Source organism: Mastigoproctus giganteus, chromosome 4 (genome assembly GCF_048544385.1).
Source record: "Mastigoproctus giganteus isolate SK-2022 chromosome 4, ASM4854438v1, whole genome shotgun sequence".
NCBI classification, from domain to species: domain Eukaryota; kingdom Metazoa; phylum Arthropoda; class Arachnida; order Uropygi; family Thelyphonidae; genus Mastigoproctus; species Mastigoproctus giganteus.
Window position 1 is genome coordinate 46,912,340 of NC_143578.1, and position 26,248 is coordinate 46,938,587.

Genomic DNA, 26,248 nt, shown 5'->3' on the forward strand with positions numbered 1-26,248 from the left:
TAAATTTCAAAACTAAATTACTTACGTTCTACAAGAAGAAGGGTACTAGTAACTAAAGTAGCAATTTCATTTTCCAGAACACATTCATATTGACCATGATCTTCTTTTTTTAATCCTCGTATTGTTAAATTACCTCCACGTATAAGTGTTCTTTCTCTTGGCAACTTGGCTCCATCTGCCTGGAGGAAACATAAAGATAGATATGTAAGATATCCAGATCACATGTACAAATAAAACTAAATGGGATATTCTTGTGATTAAATAATCAAATTAAGCTATTTTTTGTTTGTAAACAACTAAAAAACATTCACTTGAACATAGGTCTTACAGCTATAATTAGTAAGATACTGTCACTTCTATTTCTGTGCACAAATACTAGCCAGAATCAAAACACTCAGTATTGCTGAACGTGCTCACAGATACTGAGAAGTGCATTAGATTACTTTGCAACACCTTGGGCTAAATTCCACAAGCCCTGTTGAAAAACTACTTTTGCTGTGAAAACAATGAGCTTCATATGGCTCCAGAAATGTAAGTTAGGTCAAGACTTCTTGAATGAAATAGCCTAACAAGGAAACTTATTGTCTAAAAATGTTAAAATTTTAACAGCATCACTCTTCAATCAGAATGTAACTTCTTTTGATGATGGCTAAAAAACTGATATTTATTTTTATTAGAGTGCCTGACATCCCACTGTACACACACTGAGTGTACTGTCTGCTTACAGCACATTTTCTGGCAATTCAAACAAGGAGCTGTCAGCATGAAGCTCTAATAAATCATGTGGGAAGATGTAGATTAGCATTAGATGGACGTCTGTTCCACCAATCAACTACCTGCTGGCTAAAGGCAAATTTCCACACATCCATTCTATATCTGTCTTTCCTCAATTTGAATCTGTGCCCCCTGAGGTTCTTAATTTGAGCAAGAGGAAGAATCCCATCAGCATTCTTCAATCAGTTCAATCAGATCACCTCGCAGGTGGCTACTTGCCGACCGGCCTAGCCAGGTAGGCAAAGTGCCTGCCTGCCAACCCAAAGGTCGCAGATTCGAATCCTGCCTTGGGCTTGGATCAGAGTAACATGCAAAAACTTTGGGAGGTGCATTATGGCTACAGAAGCTGATGTGCCAACAACTTAAAAAAAAAAAAAAAAAAAAAAAAAAAAAAAAGGGTGCCTACTCTCCAGTTGCTGCAATTTGCAGAACTTAAGCCTTTTTGGGTAAGAGCATCCCTTTGTTCCCTCACCAATCTTGTTTCCCTTCTTTGTACTCGTTCTAGCAACTCTACATCCTTCCTAAAATGAGGCCTCTAGACCTGTACACAGTACTTTAGGTGTGACCTGACCATTGCCTGTCCCTGCTAGCAAAATTCCTATACATCATTGACAAGAATCCATGACCTGCCCTGACAGTCTGTCTGCACTGCTCAGCGAACTTCATATTTTACTGCATAATTACCCCCAGATCTCCTGAAAAAGGCCTCTGAGGTTGGGAAAATTCATATTTTAGCATTAAATCAGATCACACACCAACCATAAGAGTAAGTATTTACTGTAACTAAAATATTTACATATTAAAATAAAATAAAATAAATAAATATTTACAAAACCTGCTATTATATTAAATTAAATTATATACATATAAAGTGCATGGGTTCTGGAACCGTAAATGGCTCGAGAGCCTACGAATCTGTTCATCCGACCACAATATTATGAATAGGGACAGAGGTATGCGTATGCATCCTCTGTTTGAAACTATCATCCTAAGTACGGATGAACGGTTTTGCTTAACACGTTCCTGAGCTATTTCCGCTTCCAGTTCAGACCATGCGCTGACTGCACCACGTGTATAGGTACCGTGAGCCTGTTATATATGGACGTGCTGCAGGAAGTTTTGTTACTGCTGAAGAAGGAGGCGGATGCCTCCGAAAGCTCCAGAGATTTTTATCGTTTTTATCGCTTTTAATCCGGTTTATTTTAGTGTATTTTATCTCAAGGATTTTATCACAGTTTTAATGTTTTATATGTATATAATTTAATTTAATATAATAGCAGTTTTTGTAAATATTTATTTATTTTATTTTATTTTAATATGTAAATATTTTAGTTACAGTAAATACTTACTCTTATGGTTGGTGTGTGATCTGATTTAATGCTAAAATACCCCCAGATATTTTTCACTTTCCACTTCCCTGAGTGTAGTACCACACAGTTGGTACATTAAACTTGATATACCTTCATCAATATTATTGATAAATATACAAAATAACAATGGGACCAACACCGAACCCTGAGGAACTCCACTAATAAAATTTGTCCACGAAGAGCAGTGTCCATTGATTACCACGCGCTGTCATCTCCCACTCAATCATCCATTTATCCATTGTAGCAACTTACCCTTAATGTCATACCTCTCAATTTGTATAGCAGTCTTCCATGTGCAGCAGTATCAAAAGCTTTCCTGAAATCCAAGTATATGATATCAAAATTATTCTTGGAATTCAGTTCCTTTGTGACCACATCATAGTATCCAATCAAATTGGTCAGACAAAACCTCCCTTTAACAAACCCATGCTGTGTCTTAACTATTACTACAGTCTTTTCTAGATGATCTTGCAATGCTTCTTTAACCAGTGATTCCATTATTTTCTCTGGAACACAAGTTAAACCAACAGGTCTATAGTTACTTGACTAATGAGATTGTTTACCATTATTTACTGCTAATTTGAAAATGTTGATTTCTTTTATCACATATGCACATCATCAATATTCAGAATTCCACTCTTCATGACATCATTTATAATAGTTAAAGAAATTTTACAGTTGGAGATTCAACTAGGAGAACATTTTTCTGCATAAAACTATTGAACCAAAGCAGAACTTTTATAGTTTCAGCCTGAATTAGATGAATTCATGACATTTCAGCAAATTTATAAAAAAATATGTGTTGCAGAACTTACCTTCCATCTCATAGATGAAACAAAATTTCCACTGCAAAGTAAAAATTCTTTCTAATTATTATTGTTACTTTTAACAGAAATGTTTACTGACATTTAGTATTGGTATTAGTATTAAAGATGCAATAAAGTAAGCTTATACAGTATCATCTAAAAAAATAAAAAATTCTGCCCACATCATCTGTGACTCCCCCAATAATCTGTTTGATCCCTCCTTAAATTTATTCAAACTACCCATTCCACAATGCCAAATGGAAGTTTCTTCCATCAATCAATTACATCATCTGTCACTCCCCCTAATAATCTGTCTGATCCTTAAATTTATTCAAACTACCCATTTCACAATGCCAGATGGAAGTTTCTTCCATCAATCATTTACTCTCTGGCTGAAAAAAAATGTCTGCCCATCTACCTTACAACCATACATTTTCAATTTGAATTTACATCCTCTTTGTGTGTGTTATCCATTAAAGACTAAGGACATCATCAGCATTTAATTTAATCAACCTATTAACACTTCAGACAAGTCTCCTCACAGCTGCCTAATCTTCTTAGTAAGAGTACCTGTTTTTGTCTCTAGTGGATCCACATCCTTCCTAACTGTGGCTTCCAGACCTGCAGTACCTGGATACTGCAGGTCTGGAAGATTTGGTACTGCAGAAGGTTTGGTACTGCAGTACCAAAATATATAGCCTAATCACTGCATTATAAAAGAGGATAATCATCTCCTTTTCACTGCTGACAGAATTCCTGTATATCATTAACAGAACCCCATGAGCCATCTAGCAGGCATTCCTACACTGCTCAGAGAATTTCATGTCAGACTGTACAATTACCTTTAGGTCTCTAATTTTTTTTAGGCCTCTTGACAGTGACATACTCTGATTCCTGTCATTAATCACCTGGCTAACCTTTGTATAATCAGCAAACTTAAGTATTAAATTTGGCATGCCTTCATCAATATTGTTAATAAATACTGAAAACAATGTGTCCTAGCCCTGAATCTGAGAGACTGCAGTAAAAATATTAGTCCAAGAAGAGCAGTGCCCATTAATAAATTCTCTTTATCGTCTGCCACTCAACTATCCCTTTGACCATAATGCTATACTGCTCAAATTTGTATAGCAGTTTTTCATGTGGAACAGTATCAAAAGCTTTACTGAATCTGAAGTACATGGTGTCAAAATTATTTTTTGCATCTAATTCCTTCATTATTGTGTCAGAGTAGATTGGTCACATTGGTCAGACAAGATCTCTCCTTAAAATATCTGTGCTGGGATTTCCATATAACTGCATTCCTTTATATGCATGCAGTTACATGTAAGTACAGGGCAATTGCTATTTGTATGTGGGTTGCATTCCTGGAACAAGTGTAAACAAAGATTCACAAAAATCAAGACCCATTATATGAGTACCATCAAAATACTTTAAAATTCAGGGATGGGGATGTATTCGAGAAATGCATAAATAGTCACCAACATAACAAATTTTCAGCTTATTTTATACAGATAAATTAAAATTAATATAATTTTTTTTTAAATTAACATAAACAAGATAAAATTAAATGAAATTTGCACTGAAAATTTACATGTACTGTATGAGAAAATTATTTTTGTAAAAAATTCAACCAAAGGTTACCTCTATAATATAGCAGAAATATACAGGTAACCTGTAAATTAAGAAATAAACATGTGAACATAAAAAACAAATTAAAAAATTAAAATGTTAAAAAAGTTTTTGAAAGCAATTTTTGGCCCTGAATCAACATATAAAGCATTATTTTAATTTTTACATGTATAATGACATTTATTTCTTATTATTACTTATATTATAAGGGCATATTATTTCAAAATTACATAAAATAAGACCTCATAAATCACAACTGCACTGTCTTCATTAACCACTGTCTTCATTATTTTCCTTGAAACAGCAGCAAAGCTTATAGATCTGTGATTAGTCAGTTTGCCCTTTGATCACCCTTTGTGAATAGGGAAAACATTTATACATCTCCAAAGTTATCACAAAATCATTTAGTTCCCAGTTACAGCTTGGCATTCTTCTGGTATCCCCATCTCTAAAAACTTCTTAACCCCAGGAATGTAGATGCAGAATATTTATTCAGTTTGTAAAAATTCTGAAGAGGATCAAGAATAGTTATGCCATTCATATGTAGTAGACCAATGTGGTACACCTCTTTCCTTCTTTTAATATGAGCAAACACTTCTTTGCATTCTTAGTCAAAGACTTTTCATAATCTGTTTTAGCTTTCCTAAATCCCTCAGCATGACTGCAGACTAGTTTACTGTTCGTCTTTGTTTCTCCAAATAATTTATAATCATCCCATGTATTTTTATTGTCTGCCACTACAGTAAACCCCCGCTATTCGCGGTATCTGTATTCGCGGTTTCGCGTATTCGCGATCGCTGATTTAATATAAAATGAAACCTAAAAAAATGCGAATTTTAAAGCGCTGTGAATATTTTCCGCCATAAAAAACATGGGCGTGGCTAAAATTATCTTTCCCGGTCAAAACAGCGCTCAGTGGGTGGGGGGAGAGGAGTGACAAAATCGCGAGCGTGGATCTTTCTCGCTAATCCTTGTTCAGTATGTGTTATGCGCTTGTCATGGAAGGTTTCATCGTTTGCTTTTAATTTATATGCTTATAAATTGAATAAATTTATCAATTTATAAATTGATATGCTTACAAAAATGATAAATCTACCATTTTGCAGTGTAAAACGGACTTTTTCGAGTGTGTTAACGGAATAAAGTGACTTTATTGTGGACAAGTTTTTTCTAACTCCTACAAAAATATGGCTACGAATAACAAGGGAAATGTGAAAATATCAAAGAAGGTGATGACATTAGCGAATAAAATTGAGTTAATAGATAAAATTTCTAATGGTGAAAGTGTCTCCTCAGTGGCAAAACATTATAAAATTAATGAGTCAACGGTACGATCAATCAAAAAATCGGAAGGAAAAATCTGCCGTAGTGTCCGTGAAAACGCTCTAATTGCTTCAAAAATTTGCTCTGTAACTTGTGATGTTAAATTAGAAAAAATGGAAAAAGCTTTAAACCTGTGGATAGAAGACCGAACTCAAAATAAAATTCCGTTAAGTTCACTCATCATTCGTGAAAAGGCAAAACTCCTTTTTTTGCTAGCAAAGGCATATTACATTTAATATTAAATTGTTTCTTATTTTCATTTCGATGCCTTATGCTTGTATTTCACTATGTACTGTTATGTACATAGTCATATTATGAAGGTACATATAATACATACATAGACAAAATTTTAGACTAGTTTTTCTTATATATTTCATACTTTGGAACAGAACCCCTTTATTACTATGGGAGCCATAACTCAGTATTCGCGTTTTCGGTATTCGCGACATTTCTCAGGAACGTAACCCCTGCGAATAGCGAGGGTTTACTGTAGTATCATCATTTCATCTGTCATCAATTTAGGTCTAAACCTTGAAAACTATCTCTTGGGGTAAAAAGCCTGGTATGCTCTATGATCACTTTCTTGACTACTTGCCATTTAGAATTTGCAGTTAGTAATATTATCAGTTGGTCCCACTGAAAATAATTTAGTAAGTGTAGTCGCCTTTACGAAAGCAAAATCCCTTTTTTTGACAGTAGTTAATCCTTAAGTAAATACCACATCAGTACACTGTGAACACTGTGACCTAGTGGTTCCTTTATCTGGAGATTATTAATGATTGACAGGTCACTGTTAACAATAAGATCAAAAGTATTGCTTTCTCTTATTGCTTCTTTAGTATGTTGGTATCCTTAAGTAAATACTACATCAGTACACTGTGAACACTGTGACTGATAGGTCACTGTTAACAATAAGATCAAAAGTATTGCTTTCTCTTATTGCTTCTTTAGTACGTTGGTATAGAAAACAGTTATTCAATAAATCCAAAAAAGTTCTGCCACTGTCTGAATGACCAATCCACAAGTTCCAGTCATTATCTGAAAAGTTAAAATAAATCTGTAATTATAAGATATTCTCTTTACTGGCACTCTGTCTATATAGCTGTTCATTATGCACAAGTTTGCCTTCAGCCAACAGGTGGTTGATTGCTGGAACTTCCATCCATTGTTGTGGAAGTGGATGGTTTGAATAAATTCAAGGAAGAACTAGACAAACTATTGGAGGGAATGGATAGATGAAAATGGATTTTTTTTTTTTTTTTTTTTGGCTGATTCAGTATAAGCTTACTTTCTTGCATAATTTTCCACTACTTGTATCTGTATTAGAAGTGGCAAATTATACAAGAAAGCAAGCTTATAATAAAAAAAGACAATTTCCCAAATCATCTGTACAGCCTCTCCAATAATTTGTCTAGTTCTCTCTTAAATTTATTCTAACTTAAAATTCCCACAACACCAAATGAAGGTTTCTTCCAACAGTCAACTAGCTGCTACTTCAAAGCAAATTTCTGCATATCTATCCTGAAACAATCCTTCTTCAATTTAAATTTATGCCTTCTCATGTGTGTGTTGTCTGAGCAAGAGGAAGGATGCCATCAGCAGCTAGCTTACACAATCCATTCAAAGTCTTAAACATCTCGATCAGATCTTCTCCCATCTGTCTATTTTCCAGATGCTTCAATTTGCAGAACTGAAGCCTTTCTTGGTAACAGTGCCCTTTTGTTCCCCTCACTAACCTTGTTTGTTTGTTTGTTATTTGGTTTTTAGGAGCATTAGAAACTAAGGCCATATTGCTCCAGGGATATGTGGTGGTCATTCCCTGACCTTTCTGCATCCTCCGTATTTGGTGGGCACAGGCTCGAACCCCGGTCTAATCAAGAAGCGTGTGCTACGCACTGCTGCTCCTGCCCACCTGACACTAATCTTATAGCCCTTCTCTGCACCCATTGCAATAAGAGACCCACGTTCTTCATGATGCAGCCTACTTTTGCCTTATACAATAGGATAATCATGTCCTTATCCCTATTGGCAGAATTCCTGTACAATAATGACATCCTGAGCTGTCCTAGTGGCCTGTGTCCACTGTTCATAGACTTCACTGGGGGTAATTGTGCAGTCAGGTCAATCTATCTGCCTTCTTCCACTCGACCACTTTTATCAATTCTGGTAACATGCCTCTAATGCCACATTATCCTAATCTGTATAGCAGTCTTTCATGTGGAACAGTGTCAAAAACGTTTACTGAAATCTAAGTATATGCTGTCAATATTATTATTTTTTGCTTCCAGTTCCTTTATTACTATGTCATAATAATTACTCAGATTGGTCAGACAAGACTTTCCCTTAAAAAATTCAAGCTGTGACTGCCATATAACTTCATTCCTGTCTGGATGGTCCAGCATTACGTCTTTAACCAGCAACCCCATTATTCTGTAACACAGAAGTTAAGCTTACAAGTCTATAATTACTTATACCACCCTTTGATTCCTCTTTGTGAATTGGGGATACATCCACATATCTGAAGTAAAGAGGGACCTCCCAAAATCCAAGGATGCTCTTATAATTATGGCTAAAGGTTGGCTGATCTCTTTTGCTGTCTCTCTTAATATAAATGGACAGATCTCTACTCCAGGAGCATTATTTATGTTTATTGACAGTTCGATTGTTGATGAAACTGCTGAGGTAGCTGACAAACTGAATGAGTATTTTGCATCTACATTCACACATGAGGAAGTCTGTAGGGAAATGGAGGAGAGAAGCTTATCAAACTCTAACAGGGAGCAAAATGATTTTGTAATAACTGAGAGCAAAGTGGAGGAGAAATTGAACATAAAAAGGGCAATTGGGGATGAAGGGATTTATCCAGTTATATTAAAGAAGGTTTTTTTTTTTTTTTTTTTTTTTTTCAGGAGCATTAGCAACTGAGGCCATATTGCTCTGGGGATATGCGGTGGTCATTCCCTGACCTTTCCGCATCCTCCATATTTGGTAGTCATGGGTTTGAACCCCGGTCTAATCAAGACGCGTGTGCTATGCACTGCTGCTCCTATCCACCTGGCTGTGGAGGCACCATTAAAGAAGGCAGCAAAGGAAGTAAGCAAACCCTTAACCATAATTATGAAAGCTTCCTTGGACTCAAGAGGGAGGTCTCCATGGATTGGAGATGTGCAAATGTGTCCCCAATTCACAAAGGGTGACACAAGTAATTACAGATCTGTTAGTTTAACTTCTGATCCAGGGAAAATAATGGAGTGACTGTTTAAAGATGTGATGCAGGATCACTCAGACAAGACTGCAGAAATAGTTCAGACACAGCATAGTTTGTTAAGGGGAAGTCTTGTCTGATATAATTGATTTGATACTATTATGTGGTCACAAAGGAACTGGATGCAAAAAATAAATTTGATATCATATACTTGGAATTTGGGAAAGCTTTTGATACTGTTGCACATGGAAGACTACTGTACTGTACAAAGAGTGATAATCAATGGATGCTGCTCTTCATGGACTAATGTTATTAGTGGAATTCCTCAGTTGTTGTTGTTGTTTTTTGGTTTGTAGGAGCATTAGCAACTAAGGCCATATTGCTCCGGGATATGCAGTGGTCATTCCCTGACCTTTCCGCATCTTCCTTATTTGGTGGTGATGGGCTTGAACCCCGGTCTAATCAAGAAGCATGTGATACGCACTACTGCTCCTTCCCACCTGGCTACGGAGGTGCCCGAGTCCCTCAGGGTTCTGTTGGCCCAGTGATGTTTTCTGTATTTTTCAATGATACTGATGAAGGTATATCAGGGTTAATGTCTAAGTTTGCAGACGATATGAAGGTTGGCAGGGTTGTTAATGACAGTAATGATAGTATACTACTGCAACAGGATCTGAAAAGTTGAGCTGATGGGCTGAGAGGTGGCAACTGAAGTTTAATATTGACAAATGTAAAGTACTGCATATAGGTAGCAGTAACTGCAGAGTAATGTACCAACTGGTAGTACTACACTCAGGGTAGTAGAGAATGAAAAGGACCTGGGAGTAATGGTGCAGTCAGATATGAAGTTTTTTGAGCAGTGCAGACAGGTTGTAAGAGTAGCTCATGGTGTCTTATCAATGATATACAGAAATTTTCCTCCAGGGATAAGGAGGTGATTGTCCTCTTGTTTAAGGCAATGGTCAGGACACACCTTGAGTATTACATACATATCTGGAGGCTTCATTTTAGGAAGGATGTAGAGCTGCTGGAATGAGTACAGAGAAGGGCATCGAGATTGGTGAGTGGAACAAAGGGTTGATTTTACCAAGAAAGACTTAAGTCCTGAAAATTGCAGCATCTGGAGACTAGACACCTGCAAGGTGATCTAATTGAGGTGTATAAGACCTTAAATTGTTTGAGCAAGCCCAATGTCAATGGCATTCTTCCTATTGTTCAGATTACTCATCTGAGGGGACATAAATTTAAATTGAGGAAAGACAATTGTAGAATAGATGTACGTATATTTGCCTTTAGCCAGTGGGTGGTTGATAGTTGGAATAAACTGCCATCTGTCATTGTGGAGGTCGAAAACTTAAATAAATTGAAGGCAGAACAAGACAAGCATTTGGAGTGAATGGATGGGTGAAATGGGAAGGGTTTTTTTTTTTTTTTTTTTTGGCTGATGTTATATTATAAGCTTGCTTTCTTGCATCATATACCTCTCAAAATATACCTCATCAAACCAAACTGACTCAATATTGCTCTGGCCACCTATGTTAAATGGATGCACTGCCTTAGATTTAATATACTACTTAATTAAGAGCATAACTTATCTTGCACTCATGTGCTGCCTGTTCTTTCTGTATACATTGTACTCCCCGTATTCAAATTCTGCATTTGTTATACCTGAGCGAGACCCCATCTCCAATATCACTACAATGTTAGCATTTTATGACTTAACCTATACTTCAAATTCATCAAATTTATTTACTAAACTCTAGAATTTAGTATACATGCACATAAGGAAATAATAAGGAATGCAAAATTCAAATTTTGCATTCCTTATATCTGTGTATCACGATGTCTCTGATTCCCAATATCCACTTTTGATATCTTGACCAGCACTTCAAATTCAGCAAATTTATTTACTATACTCTTAGCATTGGTGTACATGCAAGTATACATGCACCTGTTTTTACTCTTAGTTAGCCTAACACAGCCCATATATTTGCTTGTTCCATAAGGACCCACAGCATGCCTTATAATCTCTGACACCTTGCTTTCCAGGCTGTTGCATGTCCCAATAGAAGCAGTGCAGGAATCAATTATACCTCTGCCTGCAGCTGCTATTAATCTATTTGTCTGTGCATCCCTTCCCCCAAGCTAGCAGTTTTCAACTTGCCTAACACTCACTTGCATTGACACTTTCCTAACACAACACTTTCACCTAACACTTACCAACATTCTTGCATTATTCTTATGTTTAAGTGTATTAATAATATTAATACAAATGTCACTACAAAAGTTATTTTTAACTTACAGCTTAGAATGAGAGCAGATTTCGCCTTCATGTTTGGGGACGGAGTAACAGTAAAGAAAATTGTTCCATTTACATATATTGCAGTAGCATAACATACAAGAACATGCTTTAGAGTTAATCTTAGAGGATAACTGTCCCAATTACCCTCCCCATCCATCCCTACTGCTTAAAGAAAGTGATTCTTAGACAGGTTTCCTGAATCAAAAAAGATAAGACTATTATAGGCTAAGAGAAAAATTTCTGCAATAACAATATTGCTTCACTTAACCATACCACTGGAGCATGGCATAATCTTTCTATAGTAGCTTATGATCCATGTATTTTTTTACAAGTTATGCTGTATGGTACTACATTTCTGAAATCCAGAATTTTCAGAAATTTTCATGGTTTATATCCCAGTGTTACTGGATTTAGAAAGTTCAACATTATATATCAGGTATATTAATAGTGTATTTTAAGTTTCGTGATGTAGCCTTACTGGTATTGGTATTATTATGTGCTACTGGTTTTCTTGTAACTTGTGCTAGATAAGACTTGCTAAAAGTAACTCACTGAAGAGGTTTCATATCCCTGCCATATTACTTTTCCTTCCTTAACTGTACAACATTACATACAGTTCTTGTCAGTGCATATATTCTTATATGTTACTGTCTTCTAAAAAGTATAAATTTCATTATGCCCAAAATATGTATCATACCCGTCTCCAAGTTATTGAAGGTTTTGGCTGTCCAAGTCCTTCACAGGGCAATTTTACCTCACTATCTACAGGCTTCTGGTACATTTCTTTAGGTTTTACAGTATACAGTGGTGGTTCTATAAAGAAAGACAGAAACAATAAAACTTATATCACTAACAATACATAAAAGAAGAAGAAGAAAAAAAATATATATATGTTCATTTATATAGAAAAATAAATTTTAAAAAATATATATTTTTTTGATTTTAACAAAAATGCATAGCAGTACATGTGCTCTAATAAAAACATAAACATAATACAATAAAATAAAAACAAGCAAAGTAATAAACATGTCCTAATGCCTGTATATTTCAATGTTTCTGTGTGTCCTTAATTATATATTCTTTAACAGGTTCAGCCAATGTCTCAGAGAAATCTATGACATTATAACTGATATAAGAAACACTGATCTAAAATTATAAAATGCTGTAATCACTACTTTCTTTTCCTCCCCTTTATTATTTCAAATAAGAGAACAGTCATAATTATAAACCTGAAACTTGGCTAATCTTGTAAAAGCAGTTAAGTCTAAAAATGGATTTAATTAATTAACTTAGTTAACAAAATAATAAACTAATCAAGGGTTTGTTTTTTTGTATTTCCATTGTACATATGGAATTTTACTAAAACTAGATTTCTGATCATAATAAGTCATTGCAACATACCAAGAGATGGTATTTGGGCTTCACACAAATAAAGCCCACATCCTATCATGGATCAATTTATATAAATTGCAAAGTTTAATTACGATTCTTTTATTGAACAGAAAAAGGTAGAAAAAATATTTAAATAAACAATAAATACAATATATTAAGAGAAGGATATTGAGTAATTGTTCAAAACATTTAATATGAGGGGAAATGATAAAAATATGAACATATGTATGAATATGTAATGTATAGTTTTACAAAGCATTTTACTTTATTAATATAAAATAAAATTTACCTATTGCAGCTAATTTTATGTAATCCATAAAAGTAAGTGATGTAAATATAAAAATTTTTGTTAATTTTTTTTTTTAATTTTCATATAAAATCTGACCTTTACATCCATTAGCATTAGCATTAGGCTTGAAGTGGTGGAACCCATGTTTAGTCTCTAGAGCTAAGTTCCGGTCAACCCTTCCCTATCTCTTCCATCATGCAGTATGATTGATGACTTTTGAGGTTATGATGAACGTCGTGGCGAGATCCAATATTCCTTACATTTCGAGGGTACAGCTCTAAAACGGTGTTCGCAGGCCGGCCGCTAGTTAGTACACCGGACCGAACCTATTGGTAACTCTCTAGGAGGCTTCCGGATCAGCTAGTGTATAATCTTGCTACCTCTACTCTGCCAGATAGTGACTGGAGGGAGTCCGAGTAGTGTGTATGCGGGGAGCATTGTCGAGGCCACGTTATGTCAAGGATCTGGGTATATTCTTACCACATGTATGCCATATCCAAAAATTTCATTACTTCATACAGCATGTCCCACCCACTTTTTCTTACTATTGAATACACAATGAATTGTCAAACTAATAGAGCAAGCTTATCTGCGAAAAGATCTAAACCTCCCAAGGACTTCCTAATTCATTTCACAAATATACGTGGTCTCAATTCTAATCTCAACGATGTCCATTTCCACTTGCAGTCTGCCAAACCCCATTTACTTTTTCTGACAGAATCTCAGTTATCAGTTGATTCAACTACTGCTCATCTCAGATGCCCAAATTATTCGCTGTATGATTCCTTTCGCCTCAAAGGTGGTACTTGTGCATATGTCCGTTCTGATATTCCCTGTCACAGACTTGGCAATTTGGAATCTCCTCTCTTTGATCTTCTCTGGCTTAAAATCTCTCTACCTCATTGTATCAAATTCATCTGTTGTCTTTACCGTTCTCCCAACTCCACTAATCACTTGGAGCTCTTTGATTTCCTCTCTTTGCAACTTGACTTTCTCCAGTCCAACTTTCCTAACAGTGAGGTAATTTTCCTTGGTGATTTTAATGTTCACAACTCCAGCTGGCTTCCGTTTTCTAGTCACACGGACCCAGCAGGTCGAGATGCTGAGGCTTTTGCAATTACTAATGACCTAGCACAGATTGTTCATTTACCTACAAGAATACCGGACAATCCTAATCATACAGCCAATACGCTTGATCTTTTTCTCACAAACAACCCTTCTAAGTACACGGTCAAAGTGAGAGGTCCTTTAGGCACTTCAGATCACAACTTGGTGATTGTCTCTTCTCCAATGGAACCTTTATCTCATGGCTATTCCCAACCTCGTGTTGTTTGGCATTACAAGAATGCAAAATGGGATGACCTGCGAGACTTCTTTTCTTCTTTTCCTTGGTCGGATTACTGTTTCAAAACTTCTGATGTCAATGTTTGCTCAGATCGTGTCAGTGAAATTATTCTTGAAGGAATGGAATCCTTTATCCCACACTCCACTTTAAAATCTCACCCTTTATCTAAACCTTGGTTTTCCAATAAATGTGCTAAGGCTGTCCAAGAGAAGAACGTTGCATATCGTAATTGGCTTGTTTCTAATTCTTCAGATTCATTTTCTGCCTACACGAAAGCTCACAACAATTGTAAAGCAGTTATTAATCAGTCCAAACTAGAGTTTGAACAGGCTAAGAGTAGAAAACTTGCTTCTTGCCCTAATGGTAGCCGAGCATTCTGGTCTCTTGCCAAAGCTACTGGCCGCAACTTTTGCCCATCTCTGCTCCCACCTCTGTCCAAACCAGATGGTTCTGTTGTCACTTCAGCCAAGGATAAAGCTGATCTGCTAGCAAGCCATTTTTCTTCCAGCTCATGTATTAATGATCTTGGTAAAACACCTCCCACCATTCCCAACACGCCCCATTCAATGCCTCCTGTGGTCTTCCGTCAAAAGGATATTAGAAGGATTTTGATGAATCTTGATGCTAAGAAAGCTCCAGGTCCCTCAAAACCTGTGCTCCTGAACTTACTCCTATTCTTTGCCGCCTTTTTTCACTTTCTTATTCCAAAGGTGTTTTTCCTTCTGCTTGGAAATTTGCTCATATCCAGCCAGTTCCTAAAAAGGGTGACAAATCCCTCCCATCCAATTATCGTCCCATTGCAATTACTTCTACTCTTTCTAAAGTAATGGAGAAATCAATTAACCGCCAACTCTTACACCACCTAGAAACCTTCCGTCTGATCAACGATCGCCAGTATGGATTCCGTCAGTGTCGATCCACTGGTGATATTCTGGCTTATGTTACCCATTTATGGACTAATTCAATGGAAAGGTTCGGTGAAACACAAGTAGTTGCTCTTGACATCTCCAACGCTTTTGATCGTGTTTGGCATAAAGGTCTTCTAAACAAGCTTCCATCTTATGGTTTGCCAACTGTTTTTAATAATTGGTTATCCAGTTTTCTCACGGACCGCTCACTGAGGGTGATGGTAGATGGCTCTCTGTCTTCTAACTTCTCCACTAATGCCAGTGTCCCCCAAGGTTCAGTTCTTTTCCTCTTGTATATCAATGACCTTCTTCCATTGACTGGAAATCCTATCCATAGTTTTGCCGATGATAGCACATTGCATTCAACTTTCTATTTTGAGAAACCTTGTCCTGCTCAATCAGCTTTAACTTCTCGAAAATCTGCTACCAATTCCTTAAATGCCGATCTTCAGGTAATTCTCCAGTGGGGAAAAGACAACTTAGTTGATTTCAATCCTTCTAAAACTCAGTCTTGTCTTATATCTCGCAAAACGGATTCTTCTGCTCCTATGCTTATCTTTAGTGACACTCCGATTTCTAGGCAAAATGATATATCTCTTTTGGGGATTACCCTGACTTCTAATCTCTCTTGGCACAAGCACATTACAAATATTGCTTCCTCTGCATCTAAATAACTTGGTTTTCTCTTTCGCTCTCGGCGTTATTTTTCTTCCAAACAGCTTCTCACTCTGTATAAATCGCAAATCCGCCCTGCCATGGAATATTGTTCCCACATCTGGGGTGGTGCCCCCAAAACCTCTCTCAGGCTTCTTGATTCCATTCAGAAGAGGGCAGTTAGGTTAATTAATGACTCCTCTCTAACAGAGTTTCTCCACTCGCTTTCGCATAGACGCACTGTTTCTGCTGCATGCCTCTTCTACAGATACTTCCATGGGCACTGTTCTTCTGAATTGGCTTCTATAATTCCCACTCTCTCTTTCAAAACAGTCCGAACACGTGCCGCCACCAGCCAACATCCATTTACTGTCCAACTTCAAACCCACAGAACCAACTTTTTATCTTCCTCATTTATTCATTCAACTGCCATTTTCTGGAACAACCTTCCTTCATATGTATTTCCTGAAAATTACAATCTACAGAAGTTCAAGTCCAATGTCAACAAATATCTTCTTTCGTCTTCTCAACCTCCAACCCAAGCATGGTACTAAGTACTATAGGTTCTAATACCTCTCGTGTTTGGGGTTCACATAAAAAAAAAAAAAATTACCATTAGTATAGGCATATGATGCAAGAAAGCAAACTTATGTAGCATCAGCCAAAAAAAAAAAACAATTTCACACATCCATTCCATCAAAATGTTTGTCTGGTTACTGCTTTAATTTATTTAAGCTATCAGTTTCCACAATGTCAGATGGAATTTTGTTTCAGTAATCAACAACTTGCTGGCTAAAGGCAAATTTCCACACATCTATTCTATAGCTGTCTTTTTTCAATTTGAATTTTTGCCCCCTCAGGTACGAATTTGAGCAAGAGGAAGATTCCCATCAACCCATTCAAGGCCTTATACACCTCAATCAGATCAACTCACAGGTGCCTACCTGAAAACTTTACATCTCACTGCACAATTATTCTCGGGCCTTTTTCATTTTCTACCACCCTAAATGTAGTACCACACAGTTGGCACATTACTCTAAGGTTACTTCTGTCCATATGCAGTACTTTGCATTTGTCAATGTTAAACTTCAGTTGCCACTTCTTAGCCCATCTGCACAACTTTTCTAGATCCTGCTGCATAGCACACTGCCATTACTGTCATTAACAACCCTGGCAACCTTTGTATCATCTGCAACCTTTGGCATTAAGCCTGATATATCTTCATCAATATCACTGATAAATAGACAAAACAACAGTGGGCCAAACACCAAACCCTGAGAGACTCCACTATTAATATTAGTCCACAAAGAGTAGCATCCATTTATTACCACTCTCTGTCTTCTCCCACTCAACCACCCTTTTATCAATTGTAGCAACTTACCCTTAATACCACACTGCTCCAACTTGTAGAGTAGTCTTCCATGTGCAACAGTGTCAAGAGCTTTCCTGAAATCCAAGTATATGATATCAAAATTATATTTTGCATCCAGTTCCTTTGTAACCACATCGTAGTATCCAATCAAATTTCTCAGACAAGACTTTCCCTTAACAAACACATGCTGCGTCTGAATTATTACTGCAGTCTTGTCTAGATGATCTTACAATGCATTTTTAAACGGTGATGCCATTATTTTCCCCGAACAGAAGTTAAACTAACTGATGTGTAATTATTCATGTTACCCTTCGATCCCCCTTTGTGAATTAGACATAAATTTGCACATCTCCAGTCCAAGGATGCTCTCATAATTATGGCTAAGCATTTGCTTACTACCTTTGCCACTTCCTTTAAGATAACTGGATAGATCTCATCCACCCTAGGTACCTTTCTTAGGTTTAACTTCAACAATTTCTCCTCCACTTTGCTCTCAGTCATTATAAAATCATTAAGCACCCTGTTACAGTTTGATAAACTTCTGGCATTTTCCTCCCTAAATAACTCCTTGTGTGAATATAAATGCAAAATACTCATTCTGATTATCAGCTATCTGAGCAGGATCATCAACACTCGAACCATCAATATCAAGTGGACTAATCTGATTCATCCCTTTCCTTCTAGTTTATATAACTAAAGAAGTTCTTGCAATTTTTCTTAGCAGGATGCGAAGAAAATTTTTCTTAGGATTTCCAAAGATTTCTCGTAATCTGCCTTCACCTTCCTAATCTCCTTTGTGACTTGATTACAAACTAGCTTATATCTATCTTAGGCTTCTGTGTCGCCTGATAATTTATATGCATACCATACATTTTTCTCAGCCATGAGTTTCATTAGTTTTTCTGACATCCATTTAGTCCTAAACATTGAATAGTATTTCTTAGTTGGGACAAACAGCCTAGTGGCTTCAACGATTTCTTCCTTGAATGCTTCCCATTTAGAATTTGTTGTTGATAACATTATCAGTTGGTCCCACTGTTCAGAATTTAAAAACTGTCTGAGACCACTGTAGTCACCTCTATGAAAGCAAAAACCCTTCCCTTTACCCCTGATGGTAATTACGTCTTTAAGTAAATCCCACATCAGTACACTGTGATCACTACCACCTAGTGGTTCCTTTATCTGCAAATTCTTAATGCATGAATAATCACTGCTGATAACCAGATCAAGAGTATTACTCTCTCTGGTTGCCTCTTTAACATGCTTCTGTAGAAAACAATCATCCAGTAAATCCACAAAAGTCTTGCTGGTGTGTGAGTGACCAACCCACAAATTCCAGTCAATATCTGGGAAGTTAAAATCCCCAGTTATTAGACAATCTGATTTACTGGCCACTCTATTTATCTGTACAGTTGTTCATTGTACTCATCAGAGTCATTAGGCCTATAACACACTCATACTCTCATTTTTGCTTTCTCAGTGCTTATGTCACGCCAAACTGACTCAACACTGCACTGACCATCTATATCAACTGGATGCACTTACTTAGATTTTATGTGGTTCTCAACCAGCAGCAGAAACCCTCCTCCCTTCCTATCCTGCTTGTCCTTTCTGTACACATTGTACTCCTAAAGATGTACTGCTTATATCTGTGTGACACTGCATCTCTGATATCCCAACAACATCCACCTTTGATGTCTTGACCAGCACTTCAAGTTCATCGAATTTATTTACTATACTCCTAGCATTGGTGTACATGCAAGTGTACATGCACCTATTCTTAATCTTAGTTACCCTAACACAGCCTATGTATTTATTTATTTGTTCCATGATGATCCCCACAATTCCCTGAAAACCTCAGCTCCTCGCCTTCCATTCTAATAGAAACAGTGCAAGAATCACTTTCACCTCTGCCTGCAGATACTGCTAATCTTTTAGTTTGTGAATCTCCCCAAGCTAGCAGTTTTCCTACCCATCTAACACTGCCTTGATAGCATTAGCAAATATTCTTGCACCTCTTCTATTTAAGTGTATATCATCCCTGTAGAAGCAGTCTCTCCTGTTAACATTCACAGACCATGCTGAGAAAAATTCTACTCCATGAGCTTTGCACAATCTCTCCAGGGCCAAATTAATTGACAAGGCACTCATCATGTACTCTCTCCTATTGTGTCTGGGCAGAATTACAGACACTTTCAAATTTAACTGTAGCTCATGACTTTTTTTGAACACTGACCTGTACTTGTTAAGTAAGTCTGCAGATCTTCTACTCTTAATGTCATTAATGCCAACTTATACAATAGTATCACCCTTTTTGCCCTTAAAAGATGATATCTTCTCTACAACATCATCAACTTTTGCCCCTTGCACACTACTCTGGTCCTATTCCACCTATCCTTTTTACACAGTATATTACCCGTCTCCCTGACAATAGAGTCACCAACAATCTAAAATTAATTAATTTTAGATTTAGAACTCCGATAATTAATCTATATTATGGCAATTATTTCCAAGAGTTTGTAAGATAAATTTTAATTACTATAATTGATCTAGAATCCAGTAGAAGTATTTGATAATCTGAAAACTTATTAATACCTAGCTGAGATATATCTAAAGTTACATGGATTAGTCCCATGCCAAATGAAAATGATTGCAATGGCTAGGTCCATTAAATTTTAAAACATTTTATTTTACCCACTGCTATTCAAAAGATGGCAACATAATTCAGCTATCTTCAAAAACATGGAAAAAAAATTAATTGTAATTATAACAAATGAAACAGAAAAGTTCTAAGACAGTGATTCAATTCTATCTGTAAACAGGAAGGACTTTAGAAAGGCTTTTTACTTGGGTATCATATTTAGTTAGTCTCAAATAGAGGTGAGAGGTTTTTCACAGAGATACATTATAGGCTTTTAGCCCAATAAACATCAAACTGAACTGTGAGCACACATAGACACACAACTTATAGACACAAATTCCTCGTTTGACCAGATGTACAGGGATTGAACATGTTATGTTCAATCCCTGTACATCTGGTCAAACAAGGAATTTAATTGATCCTCATGGTAAGATATTTAAACCTCATGTCGATGGGACATAAAGAAGACAAGCAAAAGAAGAATGAGAGAAACACAAGTCAACAATGATTTATTTTTATTTTAATTTACACAATAATCTTTATCGAGTTATCAGAAATGACTCTTCATGCATTATGAATCTCTACATTTAGTGACAACTAGATGGCAGTGATCATAATATATTGATGTGGGATATATTAACAATATAACTACTGTCCAGGGTAAAAGGGAAGAAATTTTGATTTTGTAACAGGGGATTTTAACTTTTCAGTATATTGAGTGGAATTTCTGTCATTCTCACCAGAGCAGAACCGTAGCAGAAGTATTTGGATTTCCTGAATAACTGTTTTCTATAGCAGCATGTTAGAGGGTCAACAAGAGAAACCAATACTCTTTATCCAGTTATCAGAAATAACTCTTTGTGTATTATGAATTTCTATATTCAGGAACAACTAGGCAGCAGTGATCATAACATACAGATGTGGGATCTATTTAATGATATAACTACTGTCAAGGGTATAGAGAAGGAATTTTGCTTTTGTAAAGGTGACTAAAATTTAAAACAGTTTTTAAATTCTATTCAGTTGGCCCAACTGATGAATTCTAATGGGACCAATGGAAAATTTTAAATGGGATACATTCATGGAAGTAATCACAGAAGCTACAAAACTTTTTTATACCAACTAAAATATATTATTATTATTATTAGCCATATGGTGCAAGGAAGCCTGAGGCTTATGCTGCACTAGCCAAAAAAAAAAAAATTATGAGTTACCTAGGAAGGGAGGGAGAAGAGAGAGTAGAAGGGAATCATCAAGAAAGAGAAGAATGATGATACCCAGCTCAGGACCCTGGGTGTGTCAAGCCCATACTTACCAGATGTGAGCCCCTGTTCAAAGTTTAGACCTATATGAATGTCAGATGAACTGATGAGAATAGTGGTAGAGAAAAAGAATGCATGGGATGATTAAAAATTATCAGGGGACAGAGAAATATACAGTAAGTACAAACTAGTCTGCAATCAATCAACAAGGGGATTAAGTTAATTGAGGTCATCAGAAGTTTTTGGCTAAGAAATGTAAAGAAGAGTAGCAGAGAATTCTTTGCTTATTATTAACACTAGAAGGAAAGAGATGAATCCCAGTGGCCCACTATATATGAATGGCATAACATTGATGATCCTATTCAGGTTAGTAATAAACTAAATAAACATTTTATAAAGAAGTTTTTATAATATCAGAAGTAAACCAAGCTATATCTGGCAGCTAAATGATTTTGTAATAATTGGGAAGAAAGTTGAAGAATAAATTGTTGAGCTAAAAGTAAATAAGGCACGTGGAACTGATGGAATTTATCCAATTGTATTAAAAGAAGCAAGCGAACCTTTGGGCTTATTATGAAAACATCCTTGGATTTGGAGGGGGGGGATCTCTATAGATTGTATATGTGCAAATATCAATCCTATTCACAAAGAAAAATCAAAGGTAGAACCAAATAATGAAAGCTTGACTGTAACAAGAAGGAGTACTGCAGGATCATCTTGACAGGAATGCAGTTAAATGGAAATGCCAGCAAGGCTTTCTTAAGGGGAAAGCATGTCAGATCAATTTGATTAGCTAAAATGACGAAGCACAAAGAAACTAGTTGCCAAAAATAATTTTTACCTCTTACTCTTAGATTTGTAAGTATTTCATTGTTAACCAATTAAATTGTAATTAAACAAAATCATGCCCCAGACTAGAGCAGCAAAGCAATGGGTACAAAGTAGCAGGATTGCTATGACTCGATTGAGAACCAAAGGGGGTGATTCTCCAATGTATCACTGCCTAAAAAAATGTGAAACTTCTGAAATGTTTACAGACTTTCTGGAACAGTACATGATCTAGCCATGGAGGATGTCTTTCTGTGTGCTAGGTGCAGAGAGTGTGAAGAAATTAGGCGACAACTCAATATTATGATGAGCGTTTATGAGAGTTTGAAAAGCAGGGTAGATTCTCTAGAAGGAATTAAAATGGAGGGGGAACATCAGCTTGGAGGTCCCTCAATTTTGGCCAGCTGAGGGGTCCTCCCTCTCAGCTGGCCAACTCAACACCACAGCTCACTCTTGTTTATCAGGCAACACAGTGACAATCTTCAAGGCAGAATGTGCTAGTCCCACAGGAACTAGTTATTGTTGGTGACTCTATTGTCAGGGAAATGGAAAATATATTGTGAAAAAGGACAGGAGAAATAGGACCAGGGTATATCTGCGAGGGGGCAAAGGTGTTGATGACATTGTAGAGCAGATATCATCTTTTAAGGGCAAAAAGGGTGATATTGTTGTACACGTTGACACCAATGACATTAAGAGTAGAAGATCTGAGTATTCACTTAACAAATACAGGTCAACGTTGAAAAAAAAGTAATGAGTTAGGGTTAAATTTGAAAGTGACTGCAATTCTGTACAGACATGATAGGAGGGAGTATATAATGAGAGCCTTGTCAATAAATTCAGCCCTGGAGAGATTGTGCAAGGTTTGTGGGGTAGAATTTTTCTCAGCGTGGTATGTGCTCGGTAACAGGAGAGACTACTTTTACAGGAATGGGATAAACTTAAATAGAAAGGGTGCTAAAATATTTTCTGATGCTAATGTGGCAGTGTTAGGTAAGTTGGAAAACTGCAAGCTTGTGGGGAATCACAGAGAAATAGATTAACAGTAGCCACAGGCAGAGGTGAAAGTTTGAAGTTCATCTCAATCTAATGAATTTGAAGTCCATTGTTGAGATATCAGAGACATGGTGTCACACAGATATAAGGAGTGCAGAATTGGAATTTGGGGGGTACAATGTGCACAGAAAGGATAGGAAGGGAAGAGAGTGTATGCTGTTAATTAAGAAACACATAAAATCTAAGGTGGTGCTTCCAGTTGACATAGATGGACAGTGTAATGTTGAGTCAGTTTGGGTTGCCATAAGCACTGGAAAAGCAAAATTATACTAATGACACTGATGAGTATAACTAACAACTGTACAAAGAAATACAGTGGGCCAGTAAATCAGATTGTCTTATAATGGCAGATTTTAACTTTCCAGATATTAGCATTAGCATTAGCATTAGTAGAGGCATTTGATGCAAGAAAGCAAGCTTATGCAGCATCAGCCAAAAAAAAAAAAAAAAAAAAAAAACCCACTTCCGCTTCACCCCTCTGTTCGTTCAAAATACCTGTCCAGCTGAGCCTTAAACTTATTTAGGCTATCAACTTCCACGACAAGGGATGGAAGTCTGTTCCGCCAACCAACCACCTGCTGGCTAAAGGCAAATTTCCGCACGTCTATCCTACATCTGTCTTTCCTCAATTTGAATTTATGCCCTCTCAGGTGATTATTCTGAGCGAGAGGAAGAATCCCATCAGCATTGAGCATGCTCAAACCATTCAAGGCTTTATACACCTCTATCAGATCACCTCGCTGGTGCCTAGTCTCCAGACACTGTAATTTGCAAAACTTAAGCCTTTCTTTGTAAGAGCACCCCTTTGTTCCATTCACTAATCTTGTTGCCCTTCTCTGTACCCGTTCCAGCAGCTCTACATCCTTCTTGAAATGAGGCCTCCAGGCCTGTATACAGTACTCTAGGTGTGGCCTGACCATTGCCTTATACAAGGGAATAATCACCTCCTTGTCCCTGCTAGAAAAATTCCTATATATCATTGACAACACACCATGAGCTACTCTTGCAGCCCATCTGCACTGCTCAGAGAACTTCATATCTGCAAAGAACTTCATATTTGAGAAGCAACCAGAGGGAAGTAATACTCTTGATATGGTTATCAGCAGTGATTCTTCATACATTATGAATCTGCAGATAAAGGAACCACTAGGTGGTATTGATCACAGTGTACTGATGGGAGTTTTACTCAAAGATGTAGCTACCATCAGGAGTAAAGGAAAGGTTAGTAAAGGTGACTACAGTGATCACAGATAGTTTTTACATTCTATACAGTGGGACCAACTGATGATGTTAACAACAGCAAATTCTAAATGGGAAGCATTCGACTAATTAACTAGACTTTTCGTACCAACTAAAAAATACTGTTCAAGATTTAGGCATAAATGGATGTCAGATGAACTAATTAGACTCGTGGCAGAGAAGAAAAATGCGTGAGATGTATATAAATTATCAGGAGATGCAGAAGCCTATAATAGATATAAGCTAGTCTGTAATCAAGTCACAAAGGAGGTTAGGAGAGCGAAGGCAGATTACAAAAAATCTTTGGCAAAGAATGCAAAGACTTCTTTACTTATAAACTCTAGAAGGTTTGGTACATTTGATATCGATGGTTTGACTGTCAACGATTCTGCTCAGGCAGCTGACAATCTGAATGAGTATTTTGCATGTACATTCACACATGAGGAATTCTGTAGAGAAGTGAAGGCCAGAAGCTTATCGAACTCTAACAGGGAGCTAAATGATTTTTTAGTAATTGAGAGCAAGATGGAAGAGAAATTGTTGAAGTTTAAAATAAGAAAGGCACCTGGGTGGATGGGATCTATCTAGTTATATTAAAGGAGACAGCAAAAGAAGTAAGCAAACCCTTAGCTCTAATTATGAGAGCATTCTTGGACTCAGGGGCTGTCCCCACAGACTGGAGATGTGTAAATGTATAAATGTATCCCAAATTCACAAAGGGGGATCAAAGGTAACATGAGTAATTACAGACCTCTCAGTTTAACTTCTGTTCCAGGGAAAATAATGGAGGCATTGGTTAGACGCATAGCAGGATCACCTAGGCAGGATTTTAGTTATAGTTCAGACACAGCCTAGGTTCGTTAAGTTAAAGTCTTGTCTGACTAATTTGATTGGATACTATGATGTAGTCACAAAGGAACTGGATATCTTATATTTGGGGACCAAGTATCTGATCTGACCAAGACAGATCTTGGTCCCCAATCAGATCAAGAGTATTACTATCTCTAGTTGCCTCCCGAACATGCTGCTGTAGAAAACAATCATCCAATAAATCCACAAAAGCCTTGCTAGTGTGTGTGACCAACCCACAAATTCCAGTCAATATCCGGGAAATTAAAATCCCCCATTTTAAGTCTCTCTGATTTACTGGCCCACTCTATTTCCCAGAACAGTTTTTTTATTATATTCATCAGAGTCATTTGGCCTATAATACACTCCTATCTCAATTTTGATTTCCCAGTGCTTATGTCACACCAAACTGATTTGACACTGCACTGTCCAGAGATGTGGACTGGCTGCACTTCCTTTGATTTTATGTTTCTTAACTAATAGCATAACGCCTCCTCCATTCCTATCCTGTCTATCCTTCCTCTACACATTGTACTGCCCAAATTCCATTTCTGCATTCCTTATATCTGTGTGACACCACTTCTCTGATATCCCAACAATATCTGCCTTTGATGTTTCGACCAACACTTCAAATTCATCAAATTTATTTACCAAATAGCATTGGTGTACACGCAAGTATACATGCACCTGTTCCTATTCTTAGCTACCCTAACACAGCCCATGTGTTTACTTGTATTGATTTTATGACATATAGCCAGTAATTTTGAGGGAGACTGCCAGGGAATGTATTGAACATTGAGGTTAATTACGAGGGCATTCTAAATAAACGAATAATCACTGCTGATAACCAGATCAAGAGTGTTACTCTCTTTGGCTGCATCTCGAACATGCTGCTGCAGATAACAATCAACCAATAAATCCAAAAAGGTCTTGCTAGTGTGTGAGTGATCAAACCACAATTTCCAGTCAATATCTGGGAAGTTAAAATCCCCATTATAAGA

At 36.8% G+C, this 26,248-nt stretch overlaps 1 protein-coding gene across 4 annotated transcripts in view; it reads right to left on the reverse strand.

Annotated features, from left to right (window-relative positions):
- The window catches only part of LOC150086693 (protein turtle-like), a 1,103,226-nt gene that overhangs the window by 439,268 nt on the left and 637,710 nt on the right, over positions 1-26,248 (reverse strand). For all 4 annotated transcript variants that reach the window (XM_090372696.1, XM_090372694.1, XM_090372697.1 and 1 more), the window contains 2 exons: positions 12,110-12,225; positions 26-179 (listed from right to left, as the gene is read on the reverse strand). In XM_090372696.1, coding sequence (XP_090228822.1) covers positions 26-179; positions 12,110-12,225 — 270 coding nt within the window. The remainder of the gene's footprint in view (positions 1-25; positions 180-12,109; positions 12,226-26,248) is intronic.